The sequence below is a fragment of the Mastigoproctus giganteus genome, chromosome 5 (genome assembly GCF_048544385.1).
Source record: "Mastigoproctus giganteus isolate SK-2022 chromosome 5, ASM4854438v1, whole genome shotgun sequence".
NCBI lineage: Eukaryota > Metazoa > Arthropoda > Arachnida > Uropygi > Thelyphonidae > Mastigoproctus > Mastigoproctus giganteus.
The window spans coordinates 64,479,965-64,504,178 of record NC_143579.1 but is presented as its reverse complement, the minus strand read 5'-3'; the positions used below and the strand labels follow the sequence as shown (position 1 = coordinate 64,504,178).

General features: G+C 39.9%; 1 protein-coding gene across 7 annotated transcripts in view; it reads left to right on the top strand.

Annotated features, from left to right (window-relative positions):
- Positions 1–24,214, top strand: part of LOC150085455 (uncharacterized) — a 1,845,429-nt gene that overhangs the window by 1,348,241 nt on the left and 472,974 nt on the right. For all 7 annotated transcript variants that reach the window (XM_090374043.1, XM_090374041.1, XM_090374042.1 and 4 more), the window contains 2 exons: positions 16,663–16,818; positions 18,606–18,812. In XM_090374043.1, the coding sequence (XP_090230169.1) occupies positions 16,663–16,818; positions 18,606–18,812 (363 nt within the window). The remainder of the gene's footprint in view (positions 1–16,662; positions 16,819–18,605; positions 18,813–24,214) is intronic.

Sequence of the window (24,214 nt, the reverse complement as noted above, 5' to 3'; positions counted from 1 at the left end):
GGACATCACCCAAGATCCATGGCCAGGAACTCATCCAAGACAATGTTCCACAGGAGCGGCCCCAGGATGGGGGCAACTCCTGCAGACACGGCAGTTTACCCTACCATAGGGTGCCATTACCCTAATACTCCTGTCCGTATGGTAAGACTTGATAGTAAGATACAAGTTGCAGGGAAGGTTGGCCCGCCTTAGTCTTGCCAGGACGCACGGCCACCAGATGGTGTCGAACACCCTGGCAAAATCAATGGAGATGATTAGGTAGTATTTACCGTTGGAGCTGGCCACACCGTGCAGCAGATGTCTACTGTCGAAGACTCAGGCTTAAAGCTAAACTCGGTAGACATGCAGTTCAGCACTCTTGTAATGTGTGTCAATTCGTGCATATAGCATTCTCTCAAATAGTTTGCTGGTCACTGGTAGCAAAGCTATCGGTCTGTAGGTGGTTGGCTGTTGTGGAGGTTTTATGGGTTTTTTTGGGATCAGCTTCAGTCCTGCAGTCTTCCAGTTTCTTGGGAAGGTGCCTTGGTCCATTACTTTTTTGATAATTTCTGGCTCGAGATAATCGAGACCAGGGCACTTATTATTTCTTATGTGATTTGCCGCAGATTAGATATCATCTAGCGTGAAGGGTGGTTCACAGGAGTCAGTGATGTACATGTCATTTTCTTGGCAAATTCTATGCTGTTCAGGAGAAGTAGGCATGGCAGTCTCCGGGAAAATAGCACCCAGAATATTTGTGATTGAATGTTGCCATGTGGTGGTGTTTGGCTCCCCTGCGGTGTCAGTGTGGTAGAAATAACTCCCCCCCCCCTGGGGAGTTTGTTTGTGATTATCCTATAGACTATCCCCCAGGGCTCAATATTTCGTATTATGCCTGCCAAGTTTTCCCAGGCTCTTTGTTTGCTCTTGTTCATTGCATCCGTATATCTGTTTCTTGCTTCTCTATAGTGCTCCTTCAGTATCTGGACCTCATCAGCAGGCAATGTGCATCTTGCCCGTTGAAAGAGTTTTCTTCTTTTTATGGTCTCCCTCCTGAGTTGCTGGATCTCGCAAGTCCACCAAGGGACTGCTCCAGATTTGGGATTTCTCCTCTTCATTGATGCTTCACTCACCACAAGTATTATTTCCGTTACCCTCTTTTGATTCTCGTCTTGGTCCCCATTCTGGTTTGTTGTTTCCAGGTGTCGAGCCACAGCGGGCATTAAGACTTCTCTGAACCTTTCCCAGTTTGCCCGGCAAAGCGATTTAGTGTTTGTTTAGGTATGGGAAGCCTGTTTAATGATCTTCTGATTTGGTAGGTAATCACCCTGTGGTCGGAAGTCATCCACGTGTCTCTGACGACCCAATCCTCAACGTACCCCGCAAGGTTTCCCGTGGACAACCTGACATCAATAGTTGCCTCCCACAGGGTATTACAAAATGTAGGCATCTGGTGTGGTCTGTTCAGGATAGTGAACCGGGAGTTTGAGAGAAATTCTCTAAAATCTGTCCATTTCTGGTACCTCTCCTGTCTGGGGTCAGACTGTGGCAGGCTGGGAAATGGCAGTTTACATCTACCCCAATTATGATTCTTTGATCAGTGAGCATGTCGGTCAAGGCCTGCAAGTACCTGGTGATAGGTGCAATGTCCTCGCCTGACATGCTGTAAAGGGCCACAGCATAGATTTGGCCCAATGGCATTAAGATGTGAGTACACGCCGCCCAGGGTGCACAAAGCTGTGTTACTTAAGTCACAGTATAATCGGGATTGTGGACCACAACCACAGCCCATGGGGTGTCACTCTCATCGTGGACTATTTTGTATGCTGCCGGATATCCGCACACTCGTTTTGAGTGGGTATGTGGTTCCTGTAATAGTAGGACGTCAGCTGCTGCCTTGTCCGCTATGACTCTAAGTTGCTGGACCACTGCCCTAGCTCTCTGAACGTTATGCTGTATTATTGCAATTTTGGATCTGTTGTACTCTTTAGGGGGTCTCTCCATAGTCAGTTCATGACTGATTCAACCCTTTTACTTTAAGATAAACTGGAAAGTTTGGGTCTCATAATGAGAGTGGTCCATTTTCCCTGCCGTTTGCACAGATTACAGTTTGCACAGATTGGATCTTGCTCCTTGTTTGGACATGTTTTATATCCATGTCCCCTACCAGAGCAGTGACGGCAGGTTGATTCCATTTGTGTACACGTATGGGTTATGTGGCCAGTATTTACAACACTAGAAGCATTTCGGGATTGCCACATGCTCCCAAAATCAGTGTGATCCCCATTCAATGTAGATTCTCTCTTGATTCTTTAGTTGCTGTCAGACGGTCGGAGCCAGCTCTAGGACCCAGTTTCTGTTTGGTCGTGCCCTAGATCTGGTGGAGTACCTGGGCTGCACCAGAGTTCACTGTTCCTGAGTTGCTGGGGGATGTCTCTCAGATTTCTGTTTATGATCTCTGTAGCTAACTGTTCCAGGGTTAGGTCCTTGTCTGTGTCAAAAACAATGATAGCAGGTCCTTTTTTTTTTTTTTTTTTTTTTTGCAATTCTGCAGTCAAACCCAAGGTGGCAATTTTTGGGTTATCCATTATCGTCTGTATGTCTTCGTTTCCCTCCATTTCAATAACGATTCCTACATTCCTCGTTTTTTGGATGGACTTTATCGTAGTAGCTTTGAGGTCATCCTTTAGTTCCTTCATCACAGTTGTCTTTATTTCTTCACTGGTTCTCTTTCCTTGGGTGCCATCTGTGGCCACAGGTCTAAACACAACCAAGTTGGGTGTCATCAAGAGAGGCTGCTTCCTTTTTTGGGGCCCGTTCTGAGTTTGTTTTCCCTGATTTTGGTTACTCCTCGGCGTTTCAGCATATGTGGGAACACGCTGTTGCATTTTATTTGCCCCACAGTCATTATAGGCCTGCAGCCTCAGGGTGACCTTTTCATTCTCCACATAGGTCTTTAGCATTAGTACAGGCGTATGATGCAAGAAAGCAAGCTTATGCAGCATCAGCCAAAAAAAAAAAAAAAAAAAAAAAAAACCCTTCAACTTCACCCCTCCATTCTTCCGAAATACCTGTCCAGCTGAGCCTTAAATTTATTTAGGCTATCAACTTCCACAACAAGGGATGGAAGTCTGTTCCACCAATCAACTACCCGCTGGCTAAAAGCAAATTTCCGCACATCTATCACATCTATCCTACATCTGTCTTTCCTCAATTTGAATTTATGCCCTCTCAGGTGATTATTCTGAGCAAGAGGCAGTATCTCATCAGCATTGAGCATGCTCAAACCATTCAAGGCTTTGTACACCTCTATCAGATCACCTCGCCGGTGCCTAGTCTCCAGACACTGCAATTTGCAAAACTTAAGCCTTTCTTCCTAAGAGCAACCCTTCGTTCCGTTCACTAACCTTGTTGCCCTTCTCTGTACTCGTTCCAGCAGCTGTACATCCTTCTTGAAATGAGGCCTCCAGACCTGTATACAGTACTCAAGGTGTGGCCTGACCATTGCCTTATACAAGGGAATAATCACCACCCTATCCCTGCTAGAAAAATTCCTGTATATCATTGACAATACACAATGAGCTACTCTTGCAGCCCGTCTGCACTGCTCAGAGAAATTCATATCTGCCTGCACAATTACCCCCAGGACCTTTTCATTCTCTACCACTGTCAGTGTAGTACCACAGAGTTGATACGTTGCTCCGAGGTTGCTGTTTCCCATATGTAATACTTTACATTTGTCAATGTTAAACTTCATTTGCAACCTCTCAGCCCATCTGCTCAACCTTTCCAGATCCTGTTGCAGCAGCATAGCGTCAGTAGCATCCTTAACTACTCTGCCAACCTTTGTATCATCTGCAAACTTGGACATTAAGCTTGATATACCATCATCAATATTATTTATAATTACAGAAAACAATAATGGACCCAACACTGAACCCTGAGGGACTCCACTAATAACATTAGTCCACGATGAGCAGTGTCCATTAATTACCACTCTCTGTCTTCTGCCACTCAACCATCCCTTTATCCATAGCAACAATTTGCCACCAATGCCACACTGCTCCAATTTGTGCAGCAGTCTTCCATGTGCAACAGTATCAAAAGCCTTTCTAAGATCCAAATATATAATATCAAAGTTATTCCCTGCATCCAATTCTTTTGTGACTACATCATAGTATCCAATCAAATTGGTCGGGCAAGACCTTCCCTTAACAAAACCATGCTGTGTCTGAGCTGTAACTGAATTCTTGTCAAGATGATCCTGCAGTGCTTCTTTAACCAGTGCTTCCATTAATTTTCCTGGAACAGAAGTTAAACTCACAGGTCTATAATTACTTGTGTCAGCCTTTGATCCTCCTTTGTGAATTGGGGTTACATTTGCACATCTCCAGTCTGTGGTTACCTCCCCTGAGTCCAAGGAAGCTCTCATAATTATGGTAACGGATTGCTTACTTCCTTTGCTGCCTCCTTTAATATAACTGGATAAATCCCATCCACCCCAGGTGCCTTTCTTGTATTTATCTTCAACAATTTCTCCTCCACTTTACTCTCAATTATTACAAGATCATCTAGCTCACTGCCAGTGTTTACTTCATCTATGGCATTCCCTTTCCTGAATAACTCCTCATGTGTGAATGTAGATGCAAAATATTGATTTAGTGTGTTAGCTACCTGAGCAGGATCATGAACAGTTGAACCATCGATATCAAGTGGACCAATCTGATTCATCCCCTTCCTTCTAGAGTTTACATAAGTAAAGAACTCCTTGCTGTTTTTCTTTGCATCCCTTGCCAAAGATTTCTCGTAATCTGCCTTCGCCTGCCTAACCTCCTTTGTAACTTGGTTACAGATCAACTTATATCTATCATAGGCTTCTGTGTCACATGTTAATTTATATGTATCCCATGCATTTTTCTTCTCTGCCATATGTCTCATTAGTTCATCTGACATCCATTTAGGCCTGAACCTTGAACAATATTTCTTAGTTGGTATGTAAAGCCTAGTAACTTTCAAGATAAGTTCTTTGAATGCTTCCCATTTTGAGTTTGCTGTTGGTAACATCATCAGTTGGTCCCACTGTATAGAATTTAAATACTGTCTCAGACCATTGTAGTCGCCTTTACGAAAGCAATAACCCTTCCCTTTACCCCTGATGGTAGTTACCTCCTTGAGTAAATCCCACTTCAGCACACTGTGATCACTGCCACCTAGTGGTTCCTGTATCTGCAGATTCTTAATGCATGAAGAATCTCTACTGATAATCAAATCAAGAGTATTGCTCCCTCTAATTGCCTCCCGAACATGCTGATTTAGAAAACAATCATCCAATAAATCCACAAAAGCCTTGCTAGTATGTGAGTGACCAACCCACAAATTCCAGTCAATATCTGGGAAATTAAAATCCCCCATTATAAGACTCTCTGATTTACTGGCCCACTATTTCTCTGTACAGTTTCTTATTATACTCATCAGAGTCATTAGGCCTATAGCACACTCCTAATCTCAATTTTGATCTCCCAATGTTTATGTCACACCAAACTGACTCGACACTGCACTGTCCAGCGATGTCGACTGGCTTCACTTCCTTGGATTTTGTGTGTTTCTTAACTAATAGCATAACCCCTATTCCCTTCCTATCCTGTCTATCCTTTCTGTAGACGTTGTACTCCCCAAATTCCAGTTCTGTATTACTTATATTTGTGTGACACCACATCTCTGATATCCCAACAATATCCACCTTTGATGCTTTGAGCAATACCTCAAATTCATCAAATTCATTTACCAAACTCCTAGCATTGGTGTACATGCAAGTATACATGCACCTATTCTTTTTCTTAGCTTCCCTAACACAACCCATGTGTTTACTTGTACCCCAATGACTCCCAGCAGTCTCTGAAATATTCTGCATCTTATTTTTCAAGCTGCTGCTCATTCCAAAGAAGCAGTGCAATAATCACTTTCACCTCTGCCAGTGGCTACTGTTAATCTATTAGTCCTTGTATCCCCCCCCAATCTTGCAGTTTTCCGACCCACCTAGCACTGCTAGGTGGGTCGGAAATAGCATCAGCAAACATTCTGATGCTGATAGCTCAATAGCATCAGCAAACATTCTTGCACCCTTTCTATTTAAGTGTATCCATCCCTGTAGAAGCAGTCTCTCCTGTTAACAAGTACAGACAAGGCTGAAAAAAATTCTACCCCTTGAGCCTTGCACAATCTTTCCAGGGCCGAATTGATCGACAGGGCTCTCATCATATACTCCCTCCTATCGTGTCTGGGCAGAATTGAAAAAGTCTTGAAAAGGATAGTCTCCATCTTGTTAAAGATTGTTAGATGGGGGGAAGTAAGTCTGTTTAGGGTCAAAGGGCATCAGGGGTTCCCCCATCTCCGCGTAGTTTACATTGTGGTGTGTTACAGTACGCTGTAAATGCCAGAGATTTAAAAGTGTGTGGGTCTTGGATCATTTAGTGTTGCGCACCATTGTTCTTCTGGTCGTTTAGCCGCTGGACCCCTGTTGGAGCCCAACGTTGCCCCACTTACATCCCGTGGAGGCAGACCAGGAACCCAGTAGTTTATATATACTCTGGCAGATCCTGCCACCTAATTTCCTGGGATTTCACTGGCTAATACCTAAAAAAAAAAAAAAAAAAAAAAAAAAACAGGGGGACACTTATGTTTATAAAAAGCCAAGAGTCGATAGGGAAGGCAACCCCAGGTGGTCAGTAAGGCCTCACCATGCCTCACCAGGCAAAGTATATAGGGTGGCAGGGGAGGGAGGAGACAGGTAGACCATCTCCTCCTCCCCTGCCGGGGGGCCCCGGGTGCCAAGCGTTCCGTGACCAAGCGATTTCTTTGCGTATCTCAAAGCGTTATCTCTAAAGAGCCTTCAAGTGATAGATTATATTTTGTTTCAACAACCGTTTTCTTTATTTATTAATTAGTGTAGCTCTTTTGCACTAGAAGAAGTAGGCAAAGGCCCAGAAAGGAAAGTTACCTTTCTGTTTTTTATTTCTAATAATACTAACTAACTAACTTAGCCGCTTGGTCACCTTGTGGCACTGCTCCTGCCTCCCCGTGGCGGGGCCGGAAATCTGGGTGGTAAAACCAACCCCCAGGGCCAAAAGGAGCAAAACATGGACTGTGACAATTTTCCACCGATTAGGAATGCAAATCCAAATACACTGGATTTGCACACACCCGATAATGACTTATCCAATCCAAAGAGACTGAGGACGGATGCTCCCCGAATGGAAAACCCAAGTTTTCTGATTCTGCATTCGCTAACTAACCAATCGTTGGGTAGTTTATCACCATTCCTCATTCAAAAATGTCTTGAGAGCGTAGCTGGCTCCCCTAAAATGGTACGACGACTGAAATCTGGCGACCTGCTTGTTGAGACCACCAACTCAAAACACTCTGAGTCTCTACTCAGACTCACCTCATTTGGTGGAGTTTCAGTTAAAGTGTCCCCACATGCCACACTTAATTCATCCAAAGGCGTTATTTCTGAATGGGACCTAATGAATGTATCAGAAGAAGAAATTGTTCAGGAACTGCAGGACCAGAAAGTCACACAGGCAAAACGAATTATGATGAAAAAAGATGGAGAACTCCTTCCAACTCGTAGCATAATTTTGACATTCAGCTCACCTAATTTACCTTCATCCGTAAAAGCAGGGTATTTGCATTGTCGCATTCGCCCATATATCCCGAACCCAATAAGATGTTACAAGTGTCAGAAATTCGGACACTCACAAACAGTCTGTCGAGGAGACCCCGTATGTCCTAACTGTGGTTCAAAAGATCATTCCCAGGCTGACTGTAAAGCCCAGGCTCCACTCTGCGCCAATTGTAAAGGTAACCATCCAGCCTTTTCTAAAAATTGCGAACAATGGAAATATGAGAAAAAAATTCAGAAATATAAAATAGAAAAGAAAGTTTCATTCCCAGAAGCCAGAAAGCAAATACAACTAATCACGCCTAGACGCACGTATGCTGAAGCCGCTACAAAGTTTCATTCAGTATCGGTGCAGACTGATACATCAATACCTCCAAATACCTCTATTTCAGAATGGGCTCGTTCCCTGCTCATTTCTGCACCTCAACCTTCAAAGCAACAGATTTCTACTAGAGCTAACAATACACCAGTCACGATACCACCTTCTGCCGGTGCAGATCCCGTAAGATCCGTCCAAGCAGATAACGCAGATTCTAATCGAAAACAGACATTTGACTCCTCCCTTATGGATACTAATGAAATTTCCAATCAAGATGATACCGAAACCATTCTGGAGATCCATCCAGAAGATGAAATAGACCAAAGACCGGTTTTCTCAAAAAGAGAAAGGATTAAAATTGACCGTGCCAAACAGACTTCCAAAAAGCAGTCAGATTCAGTTCCTTCATCTAAATTGAAATAATGAACAACGTTGTCCAATGGAATTGTAGAGGCTTTAGGAGCAACATTGATGACATATACGACATAATTAAGCAGCATAAACCAGTGGGCATCTGCCTACAGGAGACATATCTGACTCCTCAGGTATCTCCTTTGATAAAAAACTATACTCTTTTCAGACAAGATAGACCTATTGCAAATAATGCTCGTGGTGGAGTAGCCATACTCATAGATTCGCGAGTCCCATGCAGACGCATTTCTTTACAAACCTCTATAGAAGCCGTTGCTACCCGAATAGCAATTGGCATCACTCTGACTCTTGTTTCGATCTATCTACCACCCAATCATCCGTGTACTATTCACGAACTTGAAAATCTTATAATGCAGTTGCCAACCCCTTTCTGTTTATTGGGCGACTTCAATGGACACCATCCATTGTGGGGTTCTCCCAATGCAGATGGACGAGGGCAACTCATTGAAATGCTCATTGACAGACAAAACTTAACCATCCTAAATACTGGTTCACCCACTTATATCCATCTCCCAACAGGAACAGTGTCTGCAATAGATCTATCAATATGCTCTCCGATCCTCTTTCCTAATATTGAGTGGACAGCTCTAGATGATCCACTAAACAGTGACCACTACCCATTAATCTGTAAGATCCAAACATCACGCTCTTCAACTGCAAAAAACCAAATAAAATGGAAATTTACCAAGGCAGATTGGGCCAAGTATACCTTTCATGTTTCATTTGATAAACAGATCATTGAATCCTTCCCAATTGACACAGCCACTGATCATATCACCAAAGAAATTCTAGCAGCTGCATCCATTGCCATCCCACAATCACAATCAGTCACCTACAGACCTATAAATTATTGGTGGAACGATGAATGTAAGAATGCCAAAAAAGAAAAAAACCGAGCGTGGAATATATTTCGCAAATACCCTACTACCAACAACCTTATAAATTATAAGAAACTAAGAGCCAAAGCCCGACACATCAGAAAGGAAGCTAAAAAAAACTCTTGGATCCGATTTGCGACTTCAGTAAATAAAAATACTGATGTAAGAACAATATGGAAAAAAATAAGACAGCTAAATGGCAAATTTCCTCCATTATCCTCGCCAATATTCAACTGGAATGGACAGGAGCTTTCTAGTCCTGCAGAAATTGCGAATACTCTAGGGACAATATTCTCCCAGTTGTCTGCCTCGAACTCGTATGATCCGTCATTTCAGAAGATCAAAGCCTCAGCCGAAAAATCAAAACTTAACTTCAAAACCGCTGGTTCTCTACCATACAATCAGACACTTACTATGATTGAACTTCAAAAAGCTATATATTCCTCAAAGAACAGTGCTGCTGGTCCTGACGGAGTATATTACATAATGCTTCAACATTTAGACAATAAATCACTGTCATTGCTGCTGACCTTTTACAACCGTATATTCATTGAACATTCATACCCCACTCGCTGGCATCACTCCTATGTAGTGGCAATTCCCAAACCAGGCAAAGATCATTCTATCCCTCACAATTATAGACCCATCTCTCTTACCAGTTGTTTGAGTAAAACATTAGAAAAAATTATACACCGCCGATTAACATGGTATCTGGATTCAAAACATCTAATCTCTGATAACCAGTTTGGTTTCAGAAAAAATCGCTCATCCCTAGATCTTATGGTTAAAGCTGAAACAAATATCAGGAATGCATTTATACGAAATGAACATCTTGTCATGGTCTGCCTTGACATAGAGAAGGCCTTTGACACCACCTGGCGTTTTGGTATCTTAAAAGATCTTCATTCCCTTGACCTGAGAGGTCACTTACCATGCTACATACAAAACTTCCTTCAGTATAGATCTTTTCAAGTTCGCTATAGAGAAGTCTTCTCACAAATCTACATACAAGAGCAAGGAGTACCACAGGGCTCAGTTCTCAGTGCTACTTTATTTGCATTGAGAATAAATCATATTTCCAAATGTATTCCCAAGACTGTGAACTCATATCTCTATGCTGATGATCTGACTGTTTCCTGCAGTTCGCCGAATATGAACTTCATTGAAAGGCAACTACAAATCTCACTAAACAATATTGAACTATGGATGACACAGAATGGTTACAGACTATCTCATCAAAAATCGAGTGCCATTCACTTTTGTAACAAACGAGGGATGCATCCTGACCCAGAGCTACACCTAACAAATCATCCTATCTCAGTTATGAGTAGCATTCGCCTCCTCGGTCTAATTTTTGATAGGAAACTTAATTTTTTAGAACATATCAAATATCTCCGGACAACCTGCCAGAAAAAAATGAACATTCTCAGAGTTCTTTCTTCTACAACATGGGGTGCTGACCGTTACACCTTACTTCACCTGTATAGAACTCTAATCAGATCTCGTCTTGATTATGGAGCCCCGGTGTATGACTCTGCTAGGGAGAGTGTGCTAGTACGGCTTGCTCCTGTTCAACATTCTGCCCTTAGGATTGCTACAGGTGCTTATAGAACATCGCCAGTACAAAGTCTCTACGCCGAAGCCCATGAAATTCCACTCTGCCTCAGAAGGAAGGTGTTACTTTTGAATTATGCCGCTAAAATTCAAAGCATGCCTACCCATCCAATTTGGCCTATACTTAGTGATCCACAGTTTAAAATGTTCTACAGAAATAAACCCAGAGCAGTCCAACCTACTGGCATCAGATTGCAGGCTCTATCTGAAAGCTGGAATGTGCACCTTGAAAAAGTCCTCCAAGATCCAAACACTTCAGTTCCCCCATGGTCCTGGGTTAATTCATCCTGTGACAATTACTTCCTGAACTGGGGAAAAGATTCCCTTGCAAATATTAACGTGCGACAACTTCATACTTCTCACACACAAAATTATCCGCATTTCATGAAAATATACACAGATGGATCAAAGTCTGATAGTGGAGTAGGTGCTGCAGCAGTTTTCCCTTTTAACACCATCTCTGTATCTCTGCCTACTGAATGCAGCAGTTATACAGCTGAGTTATTCGCCATTAAACTTGCCCTAGAAAATATTATTCATTGCTCCATTAAAAAAAGTATAATATATACCGACTCGCAGAGTACACTAGTAGCCCTACAAAACATCTCCTCACCAACCAATCCTTTAATACAAACCATAAGAAGTAAGATGATTCTTATTCAGGAACGCCAGCAAGTAGTCATCTTCTGCTGGATCCCAGGTCACACTGGGATCCCAGGAAACGAATGCGCAGACCATGCTGCAAAACATCCATCTAACCCATTATCTTCAGGCTTTTGTGTTCCATATGTTGATTACAAACCTATGATACGAAGGACATGTAAGGAACAATGGACACTTCGATGGCAAGCTCAAACGGGTAATAAGCTATTGGAAATAAAATCAGAACCACAGTTATGGACCTCTAGTTTTCGTACTAACAGAAAGGAAGAAGTCATCTTAACCAGAGCACGAATCGGCCACAGCCAGTTTACTCACCTATTTCTCCTTACAGGAAATGATCCTCCACAGTGTTCTCAATGCAACTGTCAGCTAACAATGAAGCACATTCTTGTTGAATGCACTCTGTACAAACATGCTCGGCAATGTTCATTCAGCTTCCTTCCAAATCTAAAAGAACCTCTAAAACTCTCTCACATCATAGGCAACGATGCTAATCCCTTGGAGTTATTCTGTTTTCTTAAACGAATAAAACTATATGATCGTCTCTGACTGTTTCCATAACAGTCACCATTGATAACTTTCATATCACTGATAGGCGCAATATGGTCTAAGCAGCCCTTGCGCCAAAAATAACAATAACAACAACAACAACAACAACAACCTGCCGGGGAGAGGAAAAAGGGTACCAGGCAAGGGAGCTGGTACAGATCGCCATTTGGCTACATGGCAGTGAGGCTACAGCAGTCGTAATGTAGTCATATAAGATCGTGTGCGGTAATAGAGTCGCTCGTTTGACAGTGTCCCATCCAGATTGAATGTCTTTGGTTCCCCATCTTCGGTTAGTAGATTTGTCAGTTTCACTTAGGTCTCACATTTGTTGGTACATAGGCAGGTTTCTTGATTCCAATGTTGGTTTGTATCATTGTAGGAAGTGCACAGTCACTATTCCTAGGCAAGACAGCTAGTATCTTCCACATAATTATCATTCCGAGGTGTGTCCGAAAGTATGTTTTGATTTGTTATCTGGCTGGTCGTCTTTCACTCCTGGTGTATTGCGTTTAGCGTTCTCCTTCTTGAGAAGAGTTCTTGAGCGAAGTTGGTCAGGGCTCTGTATTCCTCCTCTGAATCCAGTAGGTGAAACTCTTACCCTTTGGGGAGGTATCTTATACTCATAATTAGGATGCACCTGAGATCCTCATATTGCGGACAGTCATACATGAGGAGGTCCCAGATTTCGATCTCTCCACATGTATGGCATGGGTCTTCTGCAAGGGTGAAGTCCATTAACTTTGCATTGAAAGGGCCATGTCCAGTTAGCAAGTATGTTGTTTGCAACCCCGGAAAGAACCAAGTAGGCAATTTTGGATAAAATTTTTCAAGTTGCATCAAGAACTTGTGGGTGATGGCTCCTTTGGTTGTTTCTGCCCACCTGTCCTGCCACACCTGCAGCAGGTGAGACTGAAGCTGGATCTTTTCTGCCTTGTGGTTGTTCTGCAGAAGGCTGTTCTGCCTTCTGCCTATAATACTCACCAGATGTGAGCCCCTGGGGTTATATAACTGAATATATTGTAAATGGTACTCATTTTCATTCCTTTCTCAGAATAAAAATTTTTACTTATCGTCAGTTTCTCATGTGCAATTTCAGTGACGTAATGTATTTTTAATTTTTTTTATTGCATCTCTAATCAAGTTTAAATAGGCAGAAAACTGAATATCTACTGTAATTACTTTAAGATAAGTCTTGTTATTTATAAAAATTTAATTGCCTAATTAGGAGAATATCTCACACGAAGGATTACAGTAGCTCAATTGGTCTTCATATGGAAATTGCTGAATTAGCTGTTCTCCTGCCATAAGGTATGGAGAGTGCTATTGTTGGTGTCTATTGTGAAATTTGTGTGTTTGCCATAACCTGATCATTTTTCATATTCCTCTTCTGGGATGGCATTATATCCAAAACAGTGGTATAACAAGGCATAGTATATCGAGGTTGAACTATATTTAATAGGGAAGTTATTTGTCATAAAATTTGTCTCTCACATTTTCTAGTTATCATTAGAAAAGAATATGAAAAATAATTTTTAATCATTATTCAAGGAATAAAAATACATGGATTATCAAATAAATTCTGTTATTTATTTATTTATTTTTTTGTTTGTTTGCTTGCTTTTCACTCTCCCTTTAATTCTATTTATTCGATTCATTACTTTTATTTATTTTAATATTTGGATAACCTTGGATAATCAGTCAAAATCTGTTGTCCTGACAATGCAATTTCATCATAGGAAAGTGCAGCTTTTTTGTGTGTAAAACAGTCCAAATCAAAATTAATTAAAAAGTCATGTACCAGTTTGAAAATTGTTTTAAACAGCCCAAGATAATGATATTCTTCATAGAGGAACGGAAGTTGAAAGCTTCCTCTTGTGCCATTGGTAAAAATTCAACACATCAATTTGCCAAGTGCAGTGGAGTGGAGATCACCTGTCTATCTCATCTAATGGGTTGTAGAAATTTTCCATGAAACATACCCATGATGTATCTGAAAGGTTGAACCATTTACAATGGAAGGAACCGTTACTATAATCCATAATAATCGTGCAGGGCGGTAATAATCGGGAGTTACAATGTGGGCAGATATGAAGTTTTATGAACAGTGTAAACAGGCAGCCAGGAAAGCTCATGGTATTCTATCAATGATTTATCAAACATAATAAGGCAATTTTAAGACCACATTTGGAATGTTTCATTCTCATAGAGTCCTTAGCAAAACTTGATTGATTACTTTCAGCAATATGGAAAAGGTTTTCTTGCAACCCCAGGGGCTCACATCTGGTAAGTATGAGCTTGGCACACTCAGGGCCCCGAGCTGGATATCATCATTCTTCTCTTTCTTGGTGATTCCTTTCTACTTTTCTCTCTCTCTCTCTCTCTCTCTCTCTCTCTCTCTCTCTCTCTCTCTCTCTCTCTCTCTCTCTCTCTCTCTCTCTCTCTCTCTCTGGTGCAGCACAAGCCTCAGGCTTTCTTGCACCATATGACCAATAATAATATATTAACATCCACCAACTACATATTGTACAGAATTATTTCCATTTTACTGAGATCTACACTGATGGTCCAAATTTAGGCAATGAAGTGAGTGCATCTGCTGTTTCCCTAATATTACTGTTTCTATCTCTCTTACAGCCAAATGCAGCAGTTATACTACTGGGTCACATATCATTAGACTTGTCCTAGAAATATTTCACACTTGTCAGTTCAAAAAAACATAATATATGCCGACTCAGAGGCCCCGAGTGCCAAGCATTTCTAGTGATCTGAGACTATAAAGCGATTTCTACAGTGATGGTGTGATAAATTTTTCTAGAGTTTAAAGCAAATTCTCTACTGTATACACTGAGTGATCACTGAATTATGATCACCTAATACTTCGTAGGTACTCCTTTTGCCCTCAGTACAGCAGCTAATAGACATGGCGTTGATTCAACAAGATGTCGGAAGTGTTCGGGAAGTATGGCCAACCAGGCTGTGTGTAATGTGGCTAGCAATGGAGGTGATTGGTGTATCCAGATGCCTGATATGCCTTTCCATAGTGTCCCAGAAGTGCTCTGTGGGATTGATATCGGGGGAGTTCGGAGGCCAATCGATATGCTGGAAGTCAGGACTGCATTCCTCAAACCATTCCTGCACATCAAGTGCCCGCTGGCTCAGCACATTGTCATCTTGGAAGACACCATCGCCATTCGGGAAAAAAATGTAACATAGCAGGGTGTACACAGTCAGCAAGCAGTTGATGATAGCGGAGACCAGCGATACGTTGTTCCACATGCACCAGGGGTCCAAGTTCCTGCCAGTGAAACATGCTCCACACTATACAACCACCTCCACCTGGCCTGCACTTTTGATACCGTGCATGAAAGATGGATGAAGCACCTCATGTTGTTGACTCCAAATCCATACCCGACCATCTACGGTGGGGAGTAAATAACATGACTCATCCGACCAGCACACCTTCTTCCCATCTTCTGACATCCAACTTGCATGCTCTTTGCACCAGACGAGTCTTTTACGCCGATGAACCTTGGTTAGGAGAGGATGCCGTAGGCGTCGTCTGCTGGTATAGTCCATACGTGCGAGCATGAGACGCATGGTAATGCCAGATATTGTTCCCGGCTGGCCCATGTTGTGTGTTGGGTAGTCAACTCTTTAACAGTGCTGCTCCTGTTTGCCTGTACGAGTCGTCGGACCCAGCGCTCACCTCTAACATCAACCTTTCACTAACCTTTGCAGTTTTGCCATCTGGTCATCGTTTGACCATTTTGATGTCATTCTTCTCTTTCGGCAGCTCTTAAACACCCCACCAGTTCAGCCATTTGGGAAATCGAGGCACCAGCTTGCTGAGCTCCCACAATCTGTCCTTTATCGAAGTCCGATAAATCCTTCCTTTTAGCCATCACGCTCGGAATTTTACTACCTACTGAACCACTGACACCTTATCTATGCTACGTGGTTGACTAACTGTGCACTCTCGTACTTAATGTGGTCAACGGGTTGCATTCAGTTTTCATAGGGGTGGTCATAATTCAGTGATCACAGTGTATATTTATAGTTGCTGAAAAGTATCAGCGCAAAAGTTCCTAAAAAAGGAAAGTCAGTGGTTTATTTATATCTTAGTCCTACTAACCACCAATCTACTTCCGCTTGGTCTCTAGGTGACACCACTCCTGATTCCCCGTGGTGGGGCCAGAAACCTGGGAGGAAAAGCTCACTCCCAGGGCTAAAAGGAGCAAACATGAATGACCCAAATATCACAACCACAGATCCCAAAGATCAGATTCCTTTGAGTCAAAAAAATGAGGATAATGAGAGGAATGTAATGAGAGTATTTATGTAAAGTATTTCTGATAGAATATTAATATATAGTTTATTATAATTCTTTTTTTATTTATTTATTTTATTTTATATTTCTATATTAATATTAATATAGAATTATTAGATAATAAGGAATATATGATTTTTAATGAAAAGTATTTTTTCTTATGTATTTTATATAAAACAGTGACTCATATAATATTTTGTATTGAAATTGTCACTTCTAGATCAAACTTGAAATTGCACTTCGCGAAGCAACAGAATTTCATGAAGCATTGCAAAAATTTGTGGAATGGTTGACTAATGCTGAGAAATATCTTACAAATTTGAAGCCTGTAAGTCGAGCAATGAAAGTTGTTCTGGAACAAATTGAAGATCATAGAGTGAGTATTTCTTTTTGTTTATTATTGATTTATGAAGTCTGAAATTATATATTAAATGGAATAATTAATTACTCTGTATATGAAATTCTAATATACTTCAATAAAATTGTACCTGCTATAATTAGTGCATGTTTCAGATTTTGTGGGATATATAAAAAAAATTAAAATTTTGTATCTATAAAATGCCTCTAAATTTTGCAAAATACTAAAGTCCAATATTGATTGGACTTTAGTATTTCCAATTAATATTTGAACCAAAATGTATACTGTCCATTTTGACAGTATCCATTTTGACTGGTAACAGCAGTTTCAATTATATTTACTAGCTGGCAGTTACAGTGCAAATTAAGTGTAAATCTAATGCAAAGAAGTTTTTTTTATTAACAAGGAATCTACACTACTGGAGTATTACTGGTTCAATAACTATTAGTATTTAGGATAAACAAATATATGTATTTTTTTATCACATCTGTACATCCAAGTTTGAGATAACCAAGTTTTTTAATTTTTGACAGTATCAAAATGGATACTGGCCATTTTGATACTCTCAAAATGGACACTATACATTTTGGTTCAAATATTAATTGGAAATAAACTTCCAAGTATGGCTTATTTCTTTGTTAAATAAAACTGCGAGAAATTTCATATCAATATTGTCTTTAGTATTTTGTATTTTGCAAAATTTGAAAAAGAGATCCAATCCTGATTATATTACTGTCAAACAGCCAACCAGAAGGTTACATTCTGCTGGATCCCTGGTCATGTCGGCATCCCAGGTAATGAATGTGCAGATGACACTGCTAAACATCCCAACTATGGATCCTTCAGTCAATTGAAAGTGCGTTACACTGACTACAAATCTATTAATAAAACAACATGTACAAAACGATGGTCTCACCTCTGGCAAACTCAAACGAATAATAAACTGTTGCAGATAAAAAAAGAGACACACCTGTGGGCTTCCAGTTTCAGGAGAAACAGGTGAGAAGAAGTGATTCTGGCAAGACTCTGCATCGGTCATTCCCATCCAACTCATCTATATTTGCTTCTGGGAGAAAATCCTCCTCATTGTTTCTATTGCTAGTTGTAGCTAACAATAAATCATATCTTAATTGAATGTCCACAGCTTTCATCTGTCCAAAAATCCAGCTTTGGCTTCCTATACAACTTGCAGGAACCCTTAAGCTTATCACATATTCTTGGCGATAAAACACATTTCGAGGAACTGTTTAAGTATTTGAAATGATTAAATTTGTATAATTGTATCTAATCATGAACAGGCACAATATGGCCCAAGAGGCCCTTGTGCCAAAAAATCTCAAAGACAATAAAAAAGAACAACAACAATATAACTGGATAGATTCCATCCACCCCAAACAGCTTTTTTATAATAAATATGGCTAAATAATACTATTTAGCTTCAACAATTTCTGCTCCACTTTCCTCTCAGAAGAAGAAAAAGATTAATATGCTATCACCAACAAACCTGCAGATGTAATTTACAAAAGAAATTAAATAAATGATGTATAAAAGGGGGAAAAAATAGGTTAAGAATAGAACCTTGGAGTTCTCCAGCATTATTTGAGAATGTTATGGATAGTGAGCAAACCACTCTATTAAGTAAATTACCATGTAAGAAATTGACAAAATAGTTGCAAAAGGTGTGCTATAAAATGGATGTAATGTCTAACTACTTATTTTTCTTACAATATTAATTTTTAAAAATGCCATGAGAACAAAAAGTTAATTTTTTATTTTATTTTAATGTTGAATAATTTATATTTTAGAACTTCCAAAAAGATGTGGGAGCCCACAGAGAGATAATGCTAAATCTTGACAAAAAGGGTACTCATCTTAAATACTTCAGCCAAAAGCAAGATGTTATATTGATTAAGAATTTACTCATCAGTGTTCAGCATAGGTGGGAAAGGGTAGTTTCCAAAGCTGCTGAACGGACTAGAGCTTTGGATCATGGTTATAAAGAGGCCAAAGAGGTATGTCGCAATATATAAAAGAACATATTGTATTAATTCTTCTGTCATTGGTGGTGTGCCCTTCTTTTTTTTTGTAATGACATCTAAAAAAAATCCATGAAAAGCAACTAGGATGTCAAACTTGATACAAAGAACTAATAATGGTTATTTATATCAGAAATTATGTTCAGGTTGACAAAAATGATATAAATGCTGTATCAATGAACAAAGGCAGTTTCTGGACCCACATATTCTATTCTAAAATTTATTATAGATAGCTTAAAAATAAGAAAATTCAATGTATAAAAACAGTTGTGAAATTAAAAACTTATGTTGAATAATTTTAATGAAGACTATATATACATGTGCGTATTTTATTTGTATTGAATTCGTGCAGGTATTCAATAAACAAACTAAAAAGTATGAGAACACTTAAAAGTACACTTATATTTATGTATCTTTACTTGATGATAATAAAATAAAATTGTGACCAAATGACAAATTAATTACAAGAAAAAGAAGGGCTCACTCAACAGTAGTTTTTATTTTATTTATGTTTTTAATCTTAAAAAGTTGTTAAACTTGATGGTCCAAAGAAATTTTTTAGATAAACTAAAACCATGGTTAAGTTACTAAATTTGGAATGCTACTTATGGAAGTATATATTTATTTATTTAATAAGCTATAGAACTTTAAATGATACCTTATGAGTTTGATCACAGTATTCTCCCATTCTTCATTTGAAATGCAATTTGAAACATTGATCACCTCAACTTCTGGGCAGTGGCTAATGGCTTCTAGTTCTTTCTATACTATTTGCATGCATTATTGTCACAAGTGCAGTTTTCATCGTGAATCTGAATTGAGGCTTAGACAAAATGCTATTCCAGTAGTACATGAGACTAAATTTTTGTAGTTTGTGTTTGATTCAAAGTTGACTTTTTGCAGCACATCTGTCAACTACATCCAAAGTGTACAAGACATTTGACATTCTCTGTGCTTGCTCCTCCACCTCTTTGGGTGCAGTCCAATGCAATTTACCATTGCATTGGACTGCACCCAAAGAGGTGGAGGAGCAAGCACAGAGAATGTCAATGCAATTTACCATTGCATTGGACTGCAAAAGGAGTAATACCTTTTTCATGTACTTGTATGATCTAAACTAGACTATGGGTCCCAGCCAGAAACAGGTGTCCTTTGATGTCTGGATCCTATTCATCATCAGGTAATTCATATTGCTTTTGAAACATTTCAAAAGCAATATGAAATACTTTTTACATGGAATCAAATGAGCCATCATTATCTGTTAAATAGAAACAGTTCTCTACAATATGCTTTAAAACTGAAATCCCTGCCAGATCACCCCACGTCCCCAGATTTCCACAAAAGACTGATCAGATGGAGCAACCTTGCCCATCGTTCTTAATCATCCACTCACTTACTAGTCAGTGCATGAGTAAATTGTCTCCCTTTGTCATACAAAAACATTTGGAGGGTATTGCAGGATCACCCAAGACGGTGAAGAGAATGCAATCAAGAGATTTACTTGTAGAAACCACAAACTAAAGACATTCTGAGAAGCTGTTAAAACTTGCAAGCTTTGCTGGCATTCCAGTTAAAATATCTCCACACACAACCCTAAATTCATCTAAGGGTGTGATATCCATTTGGGAACTATTAAATGTTACCGAGGAAGAAACAACCCAAGAGCTGCAGGGCCAACACATAATTTAAGCAAGACGGATAATGATTAAAAAAGATAATCAACTTACACCTACCACAAATATTATTCTCACCTTCAGTACATCCAACTTACCCTCCTCTGTAAAAGCAGGTTATTTATTTTGCCACATCTGCCCTTACATTCCAAACCCTTTAAGTTGTTATAAATGCCAAAAATATGGCCACTCACAAACTGTGTGGGCCCCGGGTGGCCAAGCGATTGTGATCGAGCCTTTTCTCTGTGCTTAAAGTGTGATTATCCAAAAGAGATTTAGAGTTATTTTAAGTTCCTGCCCTTAAGAAATTAATTTATTTAATATCAGCTACTGTTACACAAAGCAAGAAAGAAAAGCTACCTTTCTTTATTTTTCCTATTTCTTTTACTAACACTTACTACTTTACGCTTGGTCACACTGGGCACTGCTCCTGCCTCCCGCAGCAGGGCCAGAAATCTTGGCAGAAAAGCTAATTTGCCAAGGGCCAAAAGGAGCAAGCATGGACCAAAATACATTTCTGCCTCTAGAGCCGATAAGCTCTCAGCCAGAGTTAGACATTGACCATAACACGTCGCAACCCAAGAGGTTGAATACTACTTCCTCGCCAACAAGTTATTCTGCATTTCTTATAATGCACTCTCTTGCAGATCAGCCTCTCAGTAAGCTCTCTCTCTCTCTCCGTTCCTTATCCAGAAACACCTGGAAAGTCTGGCAGGATCTCCTAAGACAGTCAAGAGACTGCAATCGGGCGACCTTCAATTGGAAACAGTGAACTGTAGACATTCAGAGAAACTGCTAAAACTTACAAGCTTTGCTGGAATTCCAGTAAAAGTTTCTCTCCATGCAACCATAAATATATCTAAGGGTGTTATATCCAGCTGGGATCTATTGAATGTCACGGAGGAGGAGATAACACAAGAGCTTCAAGTTCAAAATGTCATTGCTGTGAAAAGAATTATGGTGAAAAGAGAAAATATACTCACACCTACAAGGAATATTATTCTAACTTTTAACATGCCAAATCTACCACCATCAATAAAAGCAGGCTGCCTACTCTGCCACATTAGACCATATATTCCTAACCCATTGAGATGTTTTAAGTGCCAGAAGTATAGCCACTCTCAAACGGCGTGCAGAGGGGAAACCAAGTTTGTCCTAATTATGGGTCCGCTGACCACACCCAAAGTGACTGTTTGGCAAAAGAAATGACTTGCCCCAACTGTAAAGGAAACCATCCTGCCTACTCAAGGACATGTGACAGATGGAAAACTGAAAAGGAAATCATTAAATATAAGATAGAAAATAAAGTAAGCTTTCAAGAAGCACAGAAATTACTTGCTCCCAATATGAATAAATATACGGACGCCAATATTGTGCAAAAATATCAATCAGTGGCCACCCAAACTGATGTTACAGTCCCTTCAAACACCTCAGTCTCTGACTGGGCTTGGACTATTCTCTCTCAGCAACAGTCCAATGTCCCGAAACAGTTGAACCAGGCAAGTAATACTGCACTTACAGTACCAGCTACATATCCTTCTCCTCCCCCAGTGATTGCTTCTATATCGAATAATCGTAACTCAAATTTCAAAAAGAATATACAAGAAAAGTCTATGGATACAATTGACTCATCCAGACAAGAAGAACCGATCTTAGAAATATGTGCGGAAGAAGAAATGGACTTCAGTCGACCATTATTCTCAAAAAAAGACAAATCAAAGCCTGAATGTCACAAGACAGTCACATTAACAAAACAGTCAGAAGCAGCAGCTTTTACTAAACATCAGTAATGCCTTATATTCTACAATGGAATTGTAGAGGATTTCGTAGCAACCTTAATGATATTCAAGTCTTAATTAACCACTACTCTCCAGTTGGTTTCTGTCTACAGGAAACCTATCTAACTCCTCAAATTTCCACCAACATAAAGAACTATGCCATCTATCAGCACAATCGTAATACAGTAAACCCCTGCTATTCGCGAGGGTTACGTTCCTGAGAAATGTCGCGAATAACGAAAACGCGACTACTGAGTTATGGCTCCCATAGTAATAAAGGGATTCTGTTCCCAAGTATGAAATATATAAGAAAAACTACTCTAAAATTTTGTCTATGTATGTATTATATGTACCTTCATATTATGACTATGTACATAGTGAAATGCAATCATATGGCATAGAAATGAAAATAAGAAACAATTTAATATTAAATGTAATATTTATTAGAAATTTCAAACAAATCTTTCAAACCAGCGCCTTTGATAGCAAAAAAACCTATCCCGCCAGTGCTATCACCAGTTTCGCTAAAGGAGTTTTGCCTTTTCACGAATGATGAGTGAACTTAACGGAATTTTATTTTGAGTTCGGTCTTCTATCCACAGATTTAAAGCTTTTTCCATTTTTTCTAATTTAACATCACAAGTTACAGAGCAAATTTTTGAAGCAATTAGCGCGTTTTCATGGACACTACGGTGGATTTTTTCTTCTGATTTTTTGATTGATCGTACCGTTGACTCATTGATTTTATAATGTTTTGCCATTGAGGAGACACTTTCACCATTAGAAATTTTGCCTAATAACTCAATTTTATTTTCTAATGTCATCACCTTCTTTGATCTTTTCACGTTTCCCTTGTTATTCGTAGCCATATTTTTGTGGGGGTTAGAAAGAACTTGTCCACAATAAAGTCACTTTCTTCCGTTAACACACTCGAAAAAGTCTGTTTTACACTGCAAAACGGTAGATTTATCATTTTTGCAAGCATATCAATTTATAAATTGATAAATTTAATCAATTTATAAGCATATAAATTAAAAGCAAACGACGAAACCTTCCATGACAAGCGCATAACACATACTGAACAAGGATTAGCGAGAAACATCCACGCTCGCAATTTTGTCACCCCTCTCCCCCCACCCACTGAGCGCTGTTTTGACCGGGAAAGATAATTCTAGCCACGCCCATGTTTTTTTATGGTGGAAAATATTCACGGCGCTTTAAAATTCGCATTTTTTTAGGTTTCATTTTATATTAAATCGGTGATCTCGAATACAGATACCGCGAATAGCGGGGGTTTCGCGTTATTATTTTTATTTTTTATTTTATTTATTTATTTTATTTATTTATTTATTTATTTTTTTTTTTAGGCCCTAGCCACTGAAATCTCAGGAAATTAGGTGGCAGGGCCTGCCAGAGTAAATAATTATGCTGGGTGTACCTGGTCTGCCTCCACGGGGCTGAGTGTGGGCAACGCTGGGCCCCAGCAGGGGTCTAGCGGCTAAATGGCCAGAGGTACAACGATACACAACACAATACTTCCAAATCCCATACACTTTTAAATCTCTGGCCTTAACAGTGATCTGTTACACCCACAAAGAAAACCACGCGGAGATGGGGGAACCCCCTGGTGCCGTTTGACACGAACACACTTTACACTTTGTACTTCAAATGCTGCCCATGGGGGCGTTGCCATCTTGGTCAGCTCAAAGATCCCGACCAAGCAAATTGTTTTGCAAACTGAAATTGAAGTTTTCGCCGTTCGTTTGATAACCCAGGTTGCCTTAACACTAGTATCGGCACAGGGAGTGCTAATGCAATTAGCACCCCCTGTCTGTCTCTTGGGTGATTTCAATGGCCACAACCCCTTATGGGGATCTACAAAATTAGATATACATGGCCGCTTAGTTGAAACCTTTCTGGATAAGCA